At 30.0% G+C, this 18,711-nt stretch overlaps 1 protein-coding gene across 1 annotated transcript; it reads left to right on the top strand.

The window, feature by feature from the left end:
• The first annotated feature begins 9,570 nt into the window (after nucleotides 1-9,570).
• Nucleotides 9,571-17,263, top strand: LOC149405522 (putative E3 ubiquitin-protein ligase WAVH2). The gene is made up of 4 exons (XM_089607258.1): nucleotides 9,571-9,745; nucleotides 10,265-10,818; nucleotides 15,677-15,987; nucleotides 16,571-17,263. Exons 1-4 carry the CDS (start codon nucleotides 9,682-9,684, stop codon nucleotides 16,977-16,979), a joined length of 1,338 nt encoding a protein of 445 aa, XP_089463384.1. The 5' UTR covers nucleotides 9,571-9,681; the 3' UTR covers nucleotides 16,980-17,263.
• Nucleotides 17,264-18,711: the final 1,448 nt, after the last annotated feature.

Below are 18,711 nucleotides of genomic sequence, written 5' to 3' on the forward strand. Positions count from 1 at the left end.
TTTCGATGAGTAGGTCATTCAAAATATTGCCACAAATTAACGGTTAAATGGAACTTAAATTCTCTTTTAACACCCATTTTTCCTACAAAGACAACATTAAAAAAGGGTCAATTAGAAAAATAGCTAACTGAAACGTTTGATATTGCTAAATAACCAACGTTTGGTAAATCATAGGTATATAGTCATTTTCATGTATTTACATACGTAAATCTTAGATAAATAGCCACCTCCATATATTAGACCACGTCATTATTTACGGCTATTTACCTAAGATTTACGAAGCGTTGGCTATTTAGCAATGTCAAACGTTTAAATTGGCTATTTTCCTAATACTTTGTTGGGTCCATTAGGTAAATAACCATAGCTACAGTTTGACATTGCTAAATAGCTAACGTTTCGTAAATCTTAGGTAAAGAGTCACGTCCATGTATTTAAACGTGTAAATTGACGTAAATACCCTTTTTTTTATTTCAATGAAAGGGTAAACCAGGAATGTCATATCATCGTTATGGCTATTTACCTAAGATTTACAAAACCTCGGTTATATAGCAATTTCAAACGTTGGCTAAATAGGCAACTTAAAAGTTTGATATTGCTAAATAATCAACGTTTGGTAAATCTTAGGCAAATAGCCATTTGCATATATTTACAAACGTAAATCTTAAATAAATAGTAACTGCCATATATTAAGTCATGTCATCATTTATGGCTAATAATCTAAGATTTACAAAACGTTGACTATTTAGCAATATCGAACATTTAAATTGACTATTTCCTAATTTTTTTTTTTATCAATTATCAGATGTCTTACATTAAAATACTTATTTAAAAGTAATTTTTATAAGAAACAGTGAATATTTAAAAGAAATAGTTATCAGTCTTTCTATATAATTTTAACTCTCTCTACTACTTTGTATTATGTATAAATTGTTAATATTTATATATTTATATACTTAACGTGTCTAATTAGTTTTATTAAGATGCGCTAATGGATTTTTATGTCATTGTTTATATACTGTGAATAATCATTTATAAATCATAAACCATGTAGGACCCCGTTCCTCCACCGTGTTGTGCTGCCACCTCATTAGAACTCCACATTAATATGATATTTTCCGTTTTGGACAAAAGTCCACACGGTTTTGTTTTTGGGCACCTTCCCAAAAAATCTCATACTAATTGAGTTGGTAGTTCTTGCCTAATCTTTCAATGTGGGACTTGGGTTACTACCCTAATAAAATTCCCTCAAACCAAGAACCACATACACTTTACCTCCCTTCTACCGAAATCATCTCGTACGTTTGACGCCAATGGGACACACCTCCTGGCCATCGTCATTGTCAGGAAGACTTTCGATACAAAACACTCCCATCGTGATGTCATCACATTGACGGCTCCTTCTTCCACATTGCAAACGCAGTCCAATCTCCCATTGCTCCTGAACCTTTGACTCTGATACCATTTATAGGGTCCTCGTTCCTCCACCGTGTCGTGTTGTCACCTCACCATAACTATACATTAGTATGATATTGTCTTTGGACAAAAGCTGACCGCAAGATTTTGTTTTTGGACACCTTCTTAAAAGACCTCATACTAATTGACTCTTATATCCAAAACAGTTCTTGCTTACTCTTACTCTCGGTGGGTTTTGGGTTGCTACCCCAACTAACCATTCTTAATAAAAGCTATATCAGTCAAAGAAACTTGTTGTGACTTGTCAAACAATCTCTATCAGAAAGTCCCACATCGATTGGAGATGTATTTTTTGTGCTCCTTATAAAGGTCATGAGTTACTTCTCTTATTGTCAATTGGTTTTAAGATGGAGCCCCATGATACTTTAACAGTCTCCAAAAACGAAGTTAATGTAAACATTATAATTAGTTGGCTATTAATTTAAAAATGAAAAAATTACTGTTATACAATAATATATTTCACATGACATAATTGAATAAAAAATTAATATAATTAAGAAAATTAAGCATAACATATGAAGTATGATAAAGAGTTGGTGATAATATAATATAATGGTTATGGGAGTACATGTTGAACTGTCTAATGCAAAATAAGGTGACTTCAAAGTCGTTCGTTTATTAAGAACTCGTTGCTACGTAATTGAACATGAAAAAAGAAAAAAAAAAGATAAGAGATGCAAACAATAGTGCCTCTTCCATAAATACATTAGAAAGAAAAAAAAAAAAAAAACCCAATAATGCAGTGTTTGAACAATCTCTCACAGCTCCTGCAATCCTAACAATATTTTTGACTTATTTTCTACCATACAATCCTAGGTATATGGTGATATTTTTAGCAGTAGCGTGAAATGAGGAAAAGTACAGTGATCGAGATTATGATACCACGTTTAAAAGAACTTTATATTGTTCTAATAATTCATCTGTTAGTTTTATTTAAAAAAAAAAAAAAAAAAAAAAGACACACTCGAATTCTTAGCTACAATAAATCGTTTTATTTTATGAATCAGAGATGCGATTTTATTTGTTCTGATTTAATGTGTACCACGTAACAGAATTAATGCAGTTTTTATTTTGGGAAAAAAAAATACCCTCGGATTCTTTCTTTCAATAAATCATTTTATTATTAATGAACAAACGAAAATTGTTTTTACCAAAAAAATTAAAAAAAAAAACCACTTATTTAAAATTAAAAAAATAACCGCAAAAACCATATTCTGCTTTTAACACAAATACAACTTGCAAATCTTCAACACTCAATATAGGGTTCCAATAAAACCCTAACAGCTCTTTCTCTCCCAATAAAATGTTTGGGATTTCAATCTTCGATGTCGTCTCCTCCTTTGGGATAGGGAGACTCCGATGGTGACTCTCAACCTAGGATAAAGTAATTTTTTATTTTTTTTTCTTCATGTTTTTTTTTATGTTTTTATTATGTTTCAATAATCCAGATTTATAAGATCTGAATTTTGTATTCTTAGTCAATAGTACCACTTACGCTTTGCATTGCTAATATATCATGTAATTTTGATCAATAGTGTCACTTCTAAAAAAAATAGAATTTTAAAAAAATAAGATCTGCCTTTTGTACTTCCCGATCATTAATCAGACTGATTTTGAATTTTTCTTCATATCAGAATCTTAGATTTAAGATATAATTTTCTTCTTTGGGCGCGGATCTCAGTAGGGAAAGACCCCTAAAATCATAATCTTCAACAAGCGAAGACCGACGTTTCCGCTCGCGATTCGTATAGTAATCTGATAATGGCTGATTACCTGCATAAACGAGCAACTCACATACTATTTTGTTGTATTTATAATTTTTAGTGTTTCACTTTTCATCCTTTCTTTATAAGTTTTTAAATTTTCCTTTGTGCTGATGTTGGTCAACTTAATTTATATGGACCGTTATAGTTGAGAGAATATTTCTTCGTTGATATTGTATTAAAAGAAAATATTCTTACATGTTGTTCTTGGCTTTTTTATTGCCCTTCATGTATCAAATTTGTTGTCTTTGCTGATTTTTGGCTTAATTTTTTTTTAATGAAGTTCTCTCTGTTTCAACCAAAAAAAAATATAGAAAAAAAAAATAAATGAAAAAAGTTCAGTGTTTGAGCCATCTCTCACAGATCCTAACTATATTTTTGAATTATTTTCTGCCATACAATCCGAGATAATATATAGTGATATTTTTAGCAGTGGTGTGAAATGAAGAAAACGGAAAGTTCAGTGAGACTTATTATGATACCACGTTTAAAAGAACTTTATAGTATTCTAATACTTCATCTGTTAGTTTTGTTTGTTCTATATTAATGAGAGCGATGATATATTTTTGAATTATTTTCTGCCATACAATCCGAGATAATATATAGTGATATTTTTAGCAGTCGTGTGAAATGAAGAAAACGGAAAGTTCAGTGAGACTTATTATGATACCACGTTTAAAAGAACTTTATAGTATTCTAATACTTCGTCTGTTAGTTTTGTTTGTTCTATATTAATGAGAGCGATGATATATTTTTGAATTATTTTCTGCCATACAATCCGAGATAATATATAGTGATATTTTTAGCAGTCGTGTGAAATGAAGAAAACGGAAAGTTCAGTGAGACTTATTATGATACCACGTTTAAAAGAACTTTATAGTATTCTAATACTTCATCTGTTAGTTTTGTTTGTTCTATATTAGCTGATTTTGTACAATGAATATAATATACGTTTTATTTATTCTAAATAGGAAAAATAAGCTAAAAAATTTAATACTGCAATATAGTCCTTAGGCTATCAAACTGTATTCTAGGATTTTTAGACTATCTACAACTCACTCCATAATAAAGTTGAAAGTGACAAATATGATTAGATGTGTTACAATCTAACCTCATTTCTCATTGTATTATGGAGTGGATGAATAATAAAACTCTAAATATGGAATTTCATTATTCATTACTCCATTTTAGAATGAGATTTTGTTAATATTAAAATAAATTAACTAATTATAAAATGACCCCAAAATATATTGCATTTGGATATTTACTTGTAATTATATTCATTTATCACAAATTCATTTCATATTATTTTAATTTGATATGACATTGATCAAAACTCATTAAAATACACGACATATATATAAATTAAAATCCTAAAAAATAAATTGTTAAAAATAATACATTAAACAGTTATTAAATACGACATAATTGGTGAAATTAAAAAAGATAACAAAATATCATCAAACACCGTAATAAAGTGATATATTTATTAAGTAAGCTCACTATTTAAAAAGTTAAAAATAGACTCAAGAACATAACATTATTAAAATTATATCTATTTTTCTATCTAAGATGGAAAATATGTCTTAGCTTTCTCACTTTAATTTTGACTATGAACCTCTTTCATCTCACATTTCATTTCTTTCACCCTTAGTTTGGATGATTTTGTCCGACTTGATCGTACCTAAACTTTCGATTTTATTTTATAACGAAAATAAAATTATAGTATTTGGATGATCAATATCCAAGGAAAAATAACAATCCTACTATTGTAGGTAACTGCTTGATTTTGATAATTTATCTGAACACGATTTTGACCATTAATTAGTTGGTCAACTTAATTTATATGGACCGTTATAGTTGAGAGAATATTTCTTCGTTGATATTGTATTAAAAGAAAATATTCTTATATGTTGTTCTTGGCTTTTTTATTGCCCTTCATGTATCAAATTTGTTGTCTTTGCTGATTTTTGGCTTACTTTTTTTTTAATGAGGTTCTCTCTGTTTCAACCAAAAAAAAAATATAGAAAAAAAAATAAATGAAAAAAGTTCAGTGTTTGAGCCATCTCTCACAGATCCTAACTATATTTTTGAATTATTTTCTGCCATACAATCCGAGATAATATATAGTGATATTTTTAGCAGTGGTGTGAAATGAAGAAAACGAAAAGTTCAGTGAGACTTAATATGATACCACGTTTAAAAGAACTTTATAGTATTCTAATACTTCATCTGTTAGTTATTTGTTTGTTCTATATTAATGAGAGCGATGATATATTTTTGAATTATTTTCTGCCATACAATCCCAGATAATATATAGTGATATTTTTAGCAGTCGTGTGAAATGAAGAAAACGGAAAGTTCAGTGAGACTTATTATGATACCACGTTTAAAAGAACTTTATAGTATTCTAATACTTCGTCTGTTAGTTTTGTTTGTTCTATATTAATGAGAGCGATGATATATTTTTGAATTATTTTCTGCCATACAATCCGAGATAATATATAGTGATATTTTTAGCAGTCGTGTGAAATGAAGAAAACGGAAAGTTCAGTGAGACTTATTATATTTTTGAATTATTTTCTGCCATACAATCCAAGATAATATATAGTGATATTTTTAGCAGTACGTGGTATTTTTGAATTATTTTCTGCCATACAATCCGAGATAATATATAGTGATATTTTTAGCAGTGGTGTAATGAAGAAAACGGAAAGTTCAGTGAGACTTATTATGATACCACGTTTAAAAGAACTTTATAGTGTTCTAATAATTCATCTGTTAGTTTGTTTGTTCTATATTAATGAGAGAGATGATACTTTGGAAAAATAGGTATGTACGTATATTCATGGCACTGTCTCTGATGAAACGACCTTAAAATTGATGTATAACCCTTATTTAATATGTGTGTCCGATTTCAACAACACAAACTTCAATGCAGTTTAATGCTGCGTTTTAATTTTTGTACAGACTCATTTAGAATAATTGACTTTCTCAAATAATCTTTTTACAACATATTACCAGATTCGCGTATTAACATGTGATTGTACGAACTACGCAATTAGCTGATTTTGTACCATGAATATATATATATATATATATATATATCTAATCTGAATAGTAAGAGCATCTTTAATCGTTTGTAGCTTAAGAATTATGAGAACTTGTTAGCAATTAGCAAAAGCTGTAAGCTAGTTGCTTACCATTATTTTGCACTTTATCTATTAGCTTATCTAAGCTACTTTGCTTAACTAAGCTACTAGTTTAGCAAATTAAATGGGCCAATATTTTATTTTTTTTATTTAATAAATGGGAATTGAATAGAAAATAATAATAAAATATTAATTATTGACATGTGGGATAAAGTTAAACTAGGAGAGTGATTTAGCTTACCAATAGAGAACAAATTTACTTAAATTAGTTGTAACTTAAATTCCTTATGTGTCAAGTTAAGCAAATATAGTATTTGCTTACCATTAAAGATGCTCTAAAAAATAAACTTAAATTTTCATAGTGCTATTAGAATATAGTCCATAGGCGGTCAAACTGTATTTTAGGACTTTAAGCAAGATCTAAAAACGTACGTGGCATCTTAAAATTCAATTTTTGTAAAAATGCTATTATGATCAAATATGTTTTTAAAATAGAAAAAATTCTTCTCATAACATGTAAATTAACGTGATAAATAAAGAACAAGGTGGATTTTAAAAACGTGGATTTTAGAATTTAGTATTTGTAAAAAAATAAAAATAAAAGATAATTATGACCAAATAATACGTTTTTGAAAACAAAAATTCTTCGCATCATGAGTTAATTAACGTCATAAATAAAGAACAAGCTAAAATATTAATATGGAATATGAAACAACCAATTTGATTTACACATTACATTTTCAGTTTCCAAAGTTTTGGCGTTGAAGTATTCATAATATGTAATCTATTTTTTGACAGTGTGAAATCCTTATGTACTAAGATGCCTTTTGACTGTTAGTTCCAAGTCTTAAGGAGATATGATAAGATTTGGTTACCCGATCTACGTGATACGAGAGAGATCTCTGATCTAATGAAAGTTTAGATTCCAGTTCATCGACGACATAGAGGAAATGGCTACTTAAGAGCGAGTCTGAGTCCGATTGTACCGCTATTATGTATCTTAAATTGTTTCCACCGACACACTGTATATGTTGTTACATGTGTTGTTGGCTTATTTTTTAGTGACAAGTTTGTCTCAGCAAGATGTCTTACAACATGCTCCATAATATATTAAAACATATTGGCAGCTATGCGCCGATTATGTATATTTGGCAAGTTTTCTGATTTGTGAAGATTGTCAGCGGAAGACCTTCTACGTATATTTTCTCCGTGTGAATGGTTAAGTAAACTTTTTATTTTCAACTTCCAGAGATGTTGACCACTATAATAGAAAGTTTATGCTCTTGGTGGTATTTGACGAATTCATTCACACAATTAAAGTTATTATATTCACGAGTAGTAATAGGAAAATGGTCTTAAAATAGGGATCATTCATATAAGACCATCATGTACTATTAATTACTTTTTATATAGTGAATTCCTTCTCTCTCCCCCCTAAGTAGAACTATGTTATTATTCTTTGTGTCATTTACTTTACGCATTGCTTTATATTTTTCATATATTGCATTGGAACAGATTGTCGCATCTTCATTGTGTACGGCATCTTGTGTGTGACTAAATTAAATTTCAGCACATTATCACCGAACTGAGTTATCAAATATGTGTCATTTATTTTCCTGTTTTGCTAATCGCTTATAATTACTTGAGCGTGTGTGATTATGAATGACAACGAGTACATGTATGAACCGGTGCACCTATTATGGTATCTGTTACAAAAAATGTCCGTAAATATGTACCTAGGAATGACAACGGATACGGGTATGAACGGGGCCACTTATACCGGTACCCGTACACGTTAGAAAAATACCCGTTAACTCGTACCTGTTAACTCATTTTCTCAAACGGGTCGGATAACAGGTAATACCCGTCGGGTAGCGGGTGTGGAATTTTAATACCCGTTACCCCGGTTCATGAATAAAAATTAAAAAAATTATATAAAATTAACCAATCAATAGGTCTAAATATATAAATTATTAATTACAATTTATTGTCTAACTATAATTTAAAGCGGTAACACTAAAGCAAATTTAAATTCATGGTTACAAAACAAACAATTTAAAGTTTGGAAGATATCTAATTTTAAACAAATTATAACGGATCGGGTTAACGGGTCGGGTAAAGGTTTCCTTGACCCGTACCCGCTTAAATGTTAACAGTTATTACCCATTAACACGTTTTGAAAGGGTATTATCCGATCCGTTTAGACAGAGTAACGGATGGGTAAACAGGCATATAGTAATAATGGCATCCCTACTTGTACCCTTTAACCCGTTTTCTCAAACGGATCCAGCAACGGGTATACCCACCGGATTGCGGGAGAAAAAATATAATACCTGTTACTCAATCATAATACAATTAAAAGTAAGAATAGTAAACCAAATTATAAGTTATAGGTCCAACCCAAACAATTTTAAAGATAAAGTATATATCTTAATTTTTTTAATAATCTAATGGGTCGGGTTTTGGGTTAACGGGTCGGATAAACGTTCCCACTGAATGGCGTCAGGGTGGAGTCCAACTGAACGTTATATCCCACGCCAAAATGGCGTGGGTGTTTAAATGATTTTAATGTTGCGCCAAATATGGCGCAACACTATTCACTACACTAAATTTTCTTTTAGTCCCTGTAAAGTTTATAATTTATATATTTGCACTGATTTATAAAATTATATCATAATTATCCTTAAATTATTCATATTTTATATTTTAATTTTATTTTCAAATACAACATTGAAATTTAGAGTTTGAGAAAAACTAAAATGACATTAATATTAATACCGAAACGAAGTAACATTACAACGATATCGAAATGCAAAAAAAAAAAAAAAAAAAAAAAGTTGAATATAAAATTAATATTTTAAATAAATAATGAATAAGTGGTATAATTGGAAGATATTAAATAAATACAAGGATATGGAAATAAATAAGAGAAAGTTGAATATAAAATTAATATTTCAATTTGGTGTAAAAAATAGAATTCGGTTGGAGATGAGATAGTGTTTGATGTGACATGTACTGTAAAATAGAGTAGAAAATGGTATAATCGGTTAGAGTTGGTCTTAGTAATTTCAATTCAATTACATCTCTCTAGTCCCACGTGATCACATGGGTATACACATGGGTATATATATATATATATATATATATATATATATATATATATATATATACAGACGAGTTTTGTACACAAAAAATTATCGCAACAACATTAATCACAATAAAACCCTATCAAATTAAAATATAAGCAGAAACACCATAACAACGAACGAACATCTTACAAGCAACAACAAAAAATGTCCAACACATTTGAAGAACGGCGCTTCGACGACGATGAGCAAATTGTTGCAGATCTCCCAGGTACGTAAATGGGGTTTCTTTATATTAAACAATTAAGTTCACTTATAAGCGTCAACTGTAGCAATAATTTTCTGCTCTTTATAGCCATCCTTCTAATAATTTTTTAATATTGTATTAAATCCTACATTTAAAATTGTTATTATAAGGACTTCTTGAACACTTTCGCTCAAGAAATGATCATTATATATCGAATAAATGTGCTTCAATTAATTTGTTATAAACAAATTAAGTGCTGAATAATTGATTACATATGATACCTCCCAAAAATAAAAATAAAAATTACTTTTTGATGAAGCGGAAAAGCCCGTTTCGTTTCCAAGCGTTAATTAATTTTTTTTTTTTGGTGAAAGTCATGTAATTAACATTCTAATAATATCATATTCAATTAAGCCTACATCTAGACATGTGGTTATTAGACCTTCTTGAACATTTGCGCTCAAGAAAAATAGTGAAAACAAATCATTGAATAATAACGAAATTAACAAATAATAAAAATTAAAAATTTGAACTTTTTTCCAGATGGAGCGAGAAAGCTGGTTTCGTTCCCAGGCGAATTAAACACAAAGTTAATGATGATAAACGACGTAGACGCGCCGTTAGAGAAGACGGATTACAGGGCTGAGATTCTGGTGACCAGCTCCAGCTCCCGCACTGGCGTAGAACGCTCGGGCGTTGACCTCGTCACAGTCCTCGACGTCAGCAAAAGCATGAAAGACGACGAGAAGCTCGAGAAGATGAAGACCGCCATGCAGTTCGTGATTGCCAAGCTCAGCCCCATCGACCGCCTCTCCGTCGTCACCTTCTCCGACGGCGCCGCCAGGCTCTGCCCGCTCCGGCAGGTCACCGACAAGTCGCGGCCGGAGATCGAGGCTCTGGTCAACGCACTCGACACCGGAGGGAATACTAACATCACCAAGGGTATGGAGATTGGGCTGAGGGTTTTGAAGGAGCGCAAGCTCAGCTCCGGCCGAGACGCGGCGATCATACTCATTTCGGATGGCCAGCAAAACCGCGGTGGTGACGACGATGTTCCGGTTTACACGTTTGGTTTTGGCGCCAACCGTACGCCCGAGGTATGTTGATACTCTATTTATGTGTCTTGATTAAAGAGTCTTCATTGACTGAAGCAATATATACCAGACGTCAGAATAAAAAGTGATATATGTTGTTTCAGATTTTTTTTTTTTTTTTTTTTTGTTGCTGCCGTAGTCATTGATTTTTCATTTAATTTTACTTTAGATTTAAATTATTATGGAAAGACTTTATGCTGGCTTGACAGTGAGTCAGTGACAGTAGATGGTTACACAAAACTAAAATATTAAATTTCGACGTGTGTCATTACATCTGGACAAAAGATTACTAGAACCGGTTTAATAAGAGAAATTTCATTTTTTAGACAAAAAATAATGAAAATATCAATATTAGACCCATTAGTTTAATAATATCTGAAATTGAACTTTTGAATTAAGAGTATTTTCGTCCAAAATTAGTATATTCTATTAGTTATCAATAGAATGAAAATGAAATAACGAGTACGACTATAAGTATAACCCAAAATTATTAACCTAACAAAGTAACTCGATTTTTTTTTTTTTGGGTAATGCATTCAAGTCTATGTTTTCCAGTATAGTGTTAAGAGAGCTTAATTTTTTTTTTAAGAATACCACATATATATATATATATATATATATATATATATATATATATATATATATATATATATATATATAAGGCATTGTAGATTTATAATAAAAAATAAATTACAAAATTTTGATGTAGCCATCGTTTGCAAACGTTTAAGAAAATAGCTAATAACAGTTATATTTGAGAGAGAGAATGATCAACCGTAGCAAAAAAAATAGAAAAATAAATCAGAGAGAGAGAGAGAGAGACAGTCATTAAATGAAAAAAAAACTGCTTTAAAAGAAAACAAAATAGAAAATTCGAATGACTTATTCGTATTGTTTGACTATTTTTAAATAAGTTTTCAAACGAGTCCAAAATGTGATGTTTAAAATATACTAGTTAGGAATGTCATATATATATATATATATATATATATATATATATATATATATATATATACTGTATTATGTTATACAGTATTTATATAATTTTTGTGCTCACGTGATTACGCTTTATTAACTAATTAAGTATGTTTTGGATCAAGTATTGTGTCAGTTTAATCTTTATAAACTAGTTTTATTTCGTTTTCGGTGAGATAGATTTGAAGTATTCAAAAATCAAAATTAATACAAATATAAATACTAGTGCTGTAGAATAAGTGAGATGGTTGTCAGTGGTTTTTATAATTCGTTAATTTTAGTGTATCTAATTATTTTAGACCGAGTGCTCCTTGTAGTTGTTGGACTCTAATATCTCGTTAAATATGATGTTAGGTATAAATTTTTAAAGTACATGTATCCAACTATATTTCTAATGTGGGATTATTTAAAAATCCATCGAAATGATGGCTCTTAAAATTCGCTTATCTTGAATTATATTCTATTATTTCAAACCGAGACTAGATCTAAAAAAGAAATGGACAATTAAATTGAAATTACGAAATAAATTTTGTTAGTCGGGTACCCCTAAGCAGGGGCAGCTTAATTGGCCCCTCATATTTTATTTGTTTATTTATAGTAATAGTCTTTTTTTGTATTTATCTAATAAAATGAAATAAAAATTGATCTATTTGATACTCTTATACTTTACCTAAGACGAAGATTGCATGTAAAAATAAAAATAAAATCAGAAAAAAAATGATAACTGTATTTATGGCTCATATTTTCAATATCTTTATGGATTAAAGCTCCTTTTCAAACTCTGAAAAAGGAAAATGAAATATCTCCTCTTTTTATAGTTATTTGGATAGAGAGAATGTGACGACCCGACTTATCGGACTATTTTACTTTTTAAACTTTAGAAAATTCTTTTGAAAATTCTGAGAATTTTTTTTTTTAAAATATAAAAGAAGTATGAAAGTTTAAAAATCAAATATAAAAGAATTTTAAATAAACCAAATATAAAAGAAGTATGAAAGCTGCGTCTCAAAAATCTCATGAGAAGTACTTAACCAAATATAAAAATATAAAGTATTAATTTAAAATCAAACATAACGGAAAAAATAGTAAAACATATTCCATAATCTAAAATTTTTAACCAAATTAGAAATTTTTTTGAAACTTCATAACTCTGAAATAAATGAAATTAAAAACCTTAAAATTTGATTCTTAATAATTTTTAGCAAAAGACTTATTTCGTGAATGACAACCATGACACAACCCTCTCGCTATCGACGCCGCTAGTCCGCCCTACTCAGTTCTTCATAGTTTGTTTACCTACAACGCAGACGTATATTTTTTTTCTTCGAGGGAATGAGTTCACGCTCAGTGAGAATAATATAAATCTCACAAACTACTAAAATCAATAACACAATAAATAACGAAACACACACTCAAACATATAAAGTTATGAACAAACCATATCATGAATTACACAATCATCATATTTAATTTTGAAATAATATGTGTTTTAGTGAGATTATTCACACATTGACAAATCGGGAATAAAGCTCTTTAATCGAAGATGGAATTGAAAGTTCTACTTGATTTGAAACCTAATCGGAATTAAAGACTATCGGAGATTAGTTAAGAAAAGGATTCAAGACATGCTTTAGGTTCTAAAAATTTTCGGACGCGACATTCAACGCAAATAACTAAAATACCCGGGGCTATTAGAGTTCCGGGAAAAAAACTAAAACTCCTAGAAAACTTCTATAAAAATTTCAATAACTATAAAACATAATTCTGAACACTTTTTGTAAAGGCACCAAAATCACAAAGCACACTTTAACTATTTATTAAAAATAATTCAAGTATAAAATCTTACTTTAAAACTTGTGTAAAAAATTGTCTGCGCGTCGTTTTTCTAAATCGCTGATACATAAACTTTGTTTATTGAATTTTTTTTATATATATTTGAAAAGACTCACACAATAGCGAACAGTGGAAAAACTTTTTAATTAACATAATTAACGAACAATTTCATACTAAGCATTTAAAAATCGTTTTGATATTAGGCCAGAACGAGTGAAACATGTCGGTGCACTGATTAGAGAATAATCGGAAAATATTACCTATTTAATAAAAATATTTTTCGATTTAAAATTTAAATAGAAGACATGTAAAAATAATTTTTGCAAAAATTATCAACACAAAATAATAAATTTTGAAGTCACAGTAAGCGTTTTATTAAACAATTTTGATTGAATCCGAACCAAAAACTTTCTTTTAATCTAAAAGCTCATTCAAAATAAAACAACAAATAACATAGAAATTAATTTGAGAAAACCACGAATTACATACCTAATTTCTCAGATGATTGTGAAAAAAAATTAATCTTTAACACTCATAGAACTTGAGAACGAAGTGTGTAGGATCGTTTATTTGGTGACTAGAGTTTATAGAGAAGAAAAGAAAGAGACAGAGAGACCGGTAAAGGAAACGGTGAACAAGAAAGAAAAAGAATGCTTTTTCTAGGTCAGGCTTATTTATAGGCTAAATGATAAGAAATCGTGTGAATATAACAATTTTATTAAAAAAAAAAGCTATAGACATTATAAACGGTGCGCAGATTTCTCTCAACTATCCTCCACCCACTAAAAGAAATCTTCTAAAAGCCATACTCCACTTTCACGTGATTTGCTTCCCATATATATCAATAAATATGTAATTCGAAATATGTATATATACTAATCATATCTGATATCTTTTCATTTATTTTATAGTGAAAATCACTATTGATCACGTATCCCAATATGTATATATATCTAGTATTTTTATATACTTTATTTAAAGGAGAAATAACGACAAAAATACTCAGGATTTGCTCTAATCGATATTTATATATTCATTCTTTTTTTTTTTGCAAATTTAGTTATGCGTAAATACTTTCGCTGCTAAAATTTATGTTTGAACTTAAAGGTACAATTAGCTACGACGCTACTAAATAGTAAAATTTGATATTTTTGTCAAAGGAAAAAATGAATGAGTATATAATTAAATAATGTTTTATCTAAATATTGAGCATTTTCATTTCCCTTTATTTATATCATAGCCAAACAATTTAGTAAATATATATAAGTATATATGTACCTCTAAGTAACACTCTCATTTAATTAAATTATATATATATATCTATATATATATATACATATGTATCTACATATATACATAAATATGTATACATACACCACATAAACACCAGACAACATAAAAATAAGGTTAAAAAAAAGGTTATTAAGTTATATAGCCACATGGATATAGTGGATTGAGATATAACCCACTTTTGGTTAATTTCTTGTAAATAGCCAAGTAAACTTATTAACAGATTAATAAAAGCCTTATTTAACACAACCAAACATATATTTTAGGTAGTTAATGGGCTGCCACGTATGCAAGTTGGCTATTTACAAAGTATTTATCAAAGGTTAGCTAATTTACAATTACTATAGTTTAGGTGGCTTACGTAGCCAATTTTTTGTTAAAAAAATCTATAACAAGATTTCACTAATTTTCTGGTAGCTTGAAGTTTTGGGATTCCACAGAGAAAGAAAATATGATAGAAAAAAAAAGTAGTAGAGAAAATGTGAGAGAATGTATATAATTAAAGTGAAAATTCCTTTTTTTAAAAAAAAAAATCGGATGAAAAATGAGAATCCTTATAAGTTTGTTTACGTGGAGACCACATTTATGTGTATTTTCTTTATTTTCCTCTCAATTTTCTCTCATATTTTTCGTGACTTCTAAACACAACTTACAATTTTATTTTCTCTCGTAAATTCATTTTCCTATTATTTTCATTTTTCCTCCACTTTTTCGGATTTCAAACTACCCAAAAATAAAAAAATTGAATATAAAAAATGAGCAGGAACTGAAGACCATTGCGACAGACGTACAAAACCAGAACATGAGTACCGCCATCTCAGAGTGTTTGGCGAGGCTTCTACAAGTCGTCCTTAAGGACCTGAAGCTCATAATCGCGCCGTTTGACACCAGCACGTCAACTGTGAAAAAGGTCAACTCTGGAAACTATCCGCAGACCAACCACGGTGGATCAGTGACGGTGTGGTGCGGCAATCTCCACAGCAAAGAGGTCTGCAAAGTCTCTGTTGACCTAACTTTCCCTAAAGTGCCTAAGCCCATCACCAAACAAATCCTCAAGGTCTATTACTCCTACACGTAAGTATTTTGCGCTTCCCATTAACGTACTTACCTTATATAATGTTATGCCAAAGTTTGGTTTTTTTTCTTTTTTTTTTTCATGGTAACAACATGCACAGTAACGAAGCCACATAGAGCTCAGGGGTGTTATAGTCACCCTAAAAAAAAATTTGCACTTTTTCACGATTTTTAATTTTTTTTTAAATTTATCTCAAATATATACGAATTAACCATCCTTCAACTTTTTTCGCATATTAGTCCCCTAACTTGACTTCGTCCTTGAACATGCATTATTTTTTTGGGTCAAGCGGCTATATAGCCAAATAGAACTTAAGCTTTTGCAAAATAGCCATAGTTTGTCAATTATAAGCAAATTAGCCCAAGTAAGATTAATCTAGGCTGGATTAAATTTAATCCCAACGAACTATAAATACAAAATGTAAGCTTTATGAATGCTGGATTAAAATTAATCGAGGCAGGATTAAAAGTCGTAGTACTCTCAATTGGCTATTTTACTATACCTAGAGAAACTATGACTATTTTGCGAAAGTCATAGTTTGAATTAGCTACTTCATATCATTTTTTTCTATTTTTTTCCAAGTGTCGGCTCGTCTCCTGTGATCGCGAGCGTGAATCGCATAGACTCCAGTGCGGGGGAGAGGCTGAAGAATGGAGAGGCGAGCGACGAAAACAATGCCAAGGACGCCAAAGACGAGAACACGCTCCGGTTCGCCACAATAAGAGGTGATGACATGGATAAGCTCAGGACGTTCCCGACTTTGTATGGTTTCGGAGAAACTACAGGCATGAGGAGATCGTTTCACACTTCCACTTTGCTCGCCAAGAATATCACCACCGTTGCCCGCTCTTCAAATTCGTTGATTTCGCCGCCTCATGGATTGCGACTTTATCCGTGTCCACCTTTGGCGTCGCCCAGATTGCGGTTGTTGTCACACGTACCGACTTTTGCTCGTGCGCTGCTTCTCAATGTTGGTTTCAAAAGATATTAGAAAATTAATAAAATACCCACATTGAAAAAAGAAGCGCTTCGTGATAAGCTCCAATGGTGTTAATTAAGTGAATTACGTGTGTATGTTTCGAGCCAAAAATAAATAAAAAAAAATAAAAAAATTACGTGTGTACGTACTTGTCTGACTGTATTAAGGGATTGATGAGCTCGCGTGGGGTTAGTTAGAGTCGTAACTGATTCTCTGTGCGTATTAAGCTCGAACTGTGTTGTAATGAATCTTTTTATATCATTTGAATATTTCTCCAAACTCTACTTTCCTTTCTAGCTTTTACAAATGGTGATAAAAAGAAAGTCCATGACTTTTTATTTATTATTTAGAGATGTTTTTTATTTTACATTTCAATTACGTATATACTCATATTTACACTTTCACATTATTATACAGTCAATTTTTCGTAAATACTATATAAATGGTCTAATTACCTACTTATTTGTTATTTTATTGATAAGTGTTAGGTTTTCCTATAAATAAAAAAAAATTATACGCACAAGTTATTTTGGAAGTTGGAAACTCTTTTGGATATTTGCAACTATGACCATTAGAAATTTATTTACCAAATTTCATCAGTTCTTTAGTATTTCAAAATTGTGACCATGATATTAATCATTGGTTCAAAACACTTTATCATTAAAATACACGAATTGGAACGTAAGGATTATTAACCTCAATACCTAATTCAGCCATCTTTAAAGAAACTGGCAACGTGACCACCGCTCATCGTATTGAGAGAGAGAGAGAGAGAGACGTTGAAAAATATTTGTTTAATAACTTTTTTTAGGGATATCTGTTCAATAGCTACTCTATTATTATGGAAACAAAATTAATATTTATTTTTTATAAAAAAAAAAATAAAAAATAAACTGCTTACTAGTTATTGAAAGGCATATTCCAAAATGTTACACATTTAAAAATTATCACATTAGCAAAAAAAAAAATAGTTATTTTACGAAATATTTTAGAACGTTGGTTAAAATGAAATTCTCAGATTTAAAGTGAGCTAGTTGATTATTAAATTCTTCTTTTTCTCCCCTCATCATAATCTTACTTCTTCCTCCTCACGGCCATCAGAATGGTTAGAGGTAGAGGTTAAGTTCATTTTAGCTCTTCATATGTATTTGTTCTTTATGTTGATTTTATTTTTCATTTATTATTTTCTTTAATATTTATGGTTTAGGGATTTACATTAGATATACGTTTTATGTGAGATAGAGTGGTTTGTGAAGTTTCATATCCGATTTCGGGGTTTTTTTTAAAGTGTTTTCCAAATCTTGTAGCAGTGAATATAAAAAACGCACAATTTTGTAGTAGTGAATAACAAAACCCAATATCAATTTTTTTTTTTTCCATTATTACGAAGTAGGTTTCAATTATGCATACATTTAATGGATTTGTCATATGATTTGTGTGTTTGCGTCTCTTGTCATTTTATGATATTTGTATTTGGCTAAAAATACGGTCATCAACAGGTACAAAGAGAGGGAATAACAATACGCAGCATGATCAGAATGTGGCAGTAAAAGGAATTATACTTTTCCGAGCGGGATCCAGAAGAATGTCAATTTTATTTGTGTAGATAGATATGAAAATGCCTTAACCAGTCAAACTTCAAAAATAACTTCAGCGACAACACAGCTTAAATAATTTAGTATGCTAATTTTTTATAATAATTAACTTAATTAATAATATGTAATTTTTATATTTATGTTTTTTA

Source organism: Urtica dioica, chromosome 2 (assembly GCF_054948205.1).
Source record: "Urtica dioica subsp. dioica isolate 48M chromosome 2, U.dioica_male_clone48M_v1_H2, whole genome shotgun sequence".
Lineage (NCBI taxonomy): Eukaryota > Viridiplantae > Streptophyta > Magnoliopsida > Rosales > Urticaceae > Urtica > Urtica dioica.

Excerpts from the sequence above, each read along its gene's own strand:
- LOC149405522 (XM_089607258.1), top strand. The coding sequence starts at position 9,682 with ATGTCCAACACATTTGAAGAACGGCGCTTCGACGACGATGAGCAAATT. Across the intron at positions 9,746-10,264 it reads AATTGTTGCAGATCTCCCAG|ATGGAGCGAGAAAGCTGGTT; the intron begins GTACGTAAATGG and ends ACTTTTTTCCAG. Across the intron at positions 15,988-16,570 it reads AAGGTCTATTACTCCTACAC|TGTCGGCTCGTCTCCTGTGA; the intron begins GTAAGTATTTTG and ends TTTTTTTCCAAG.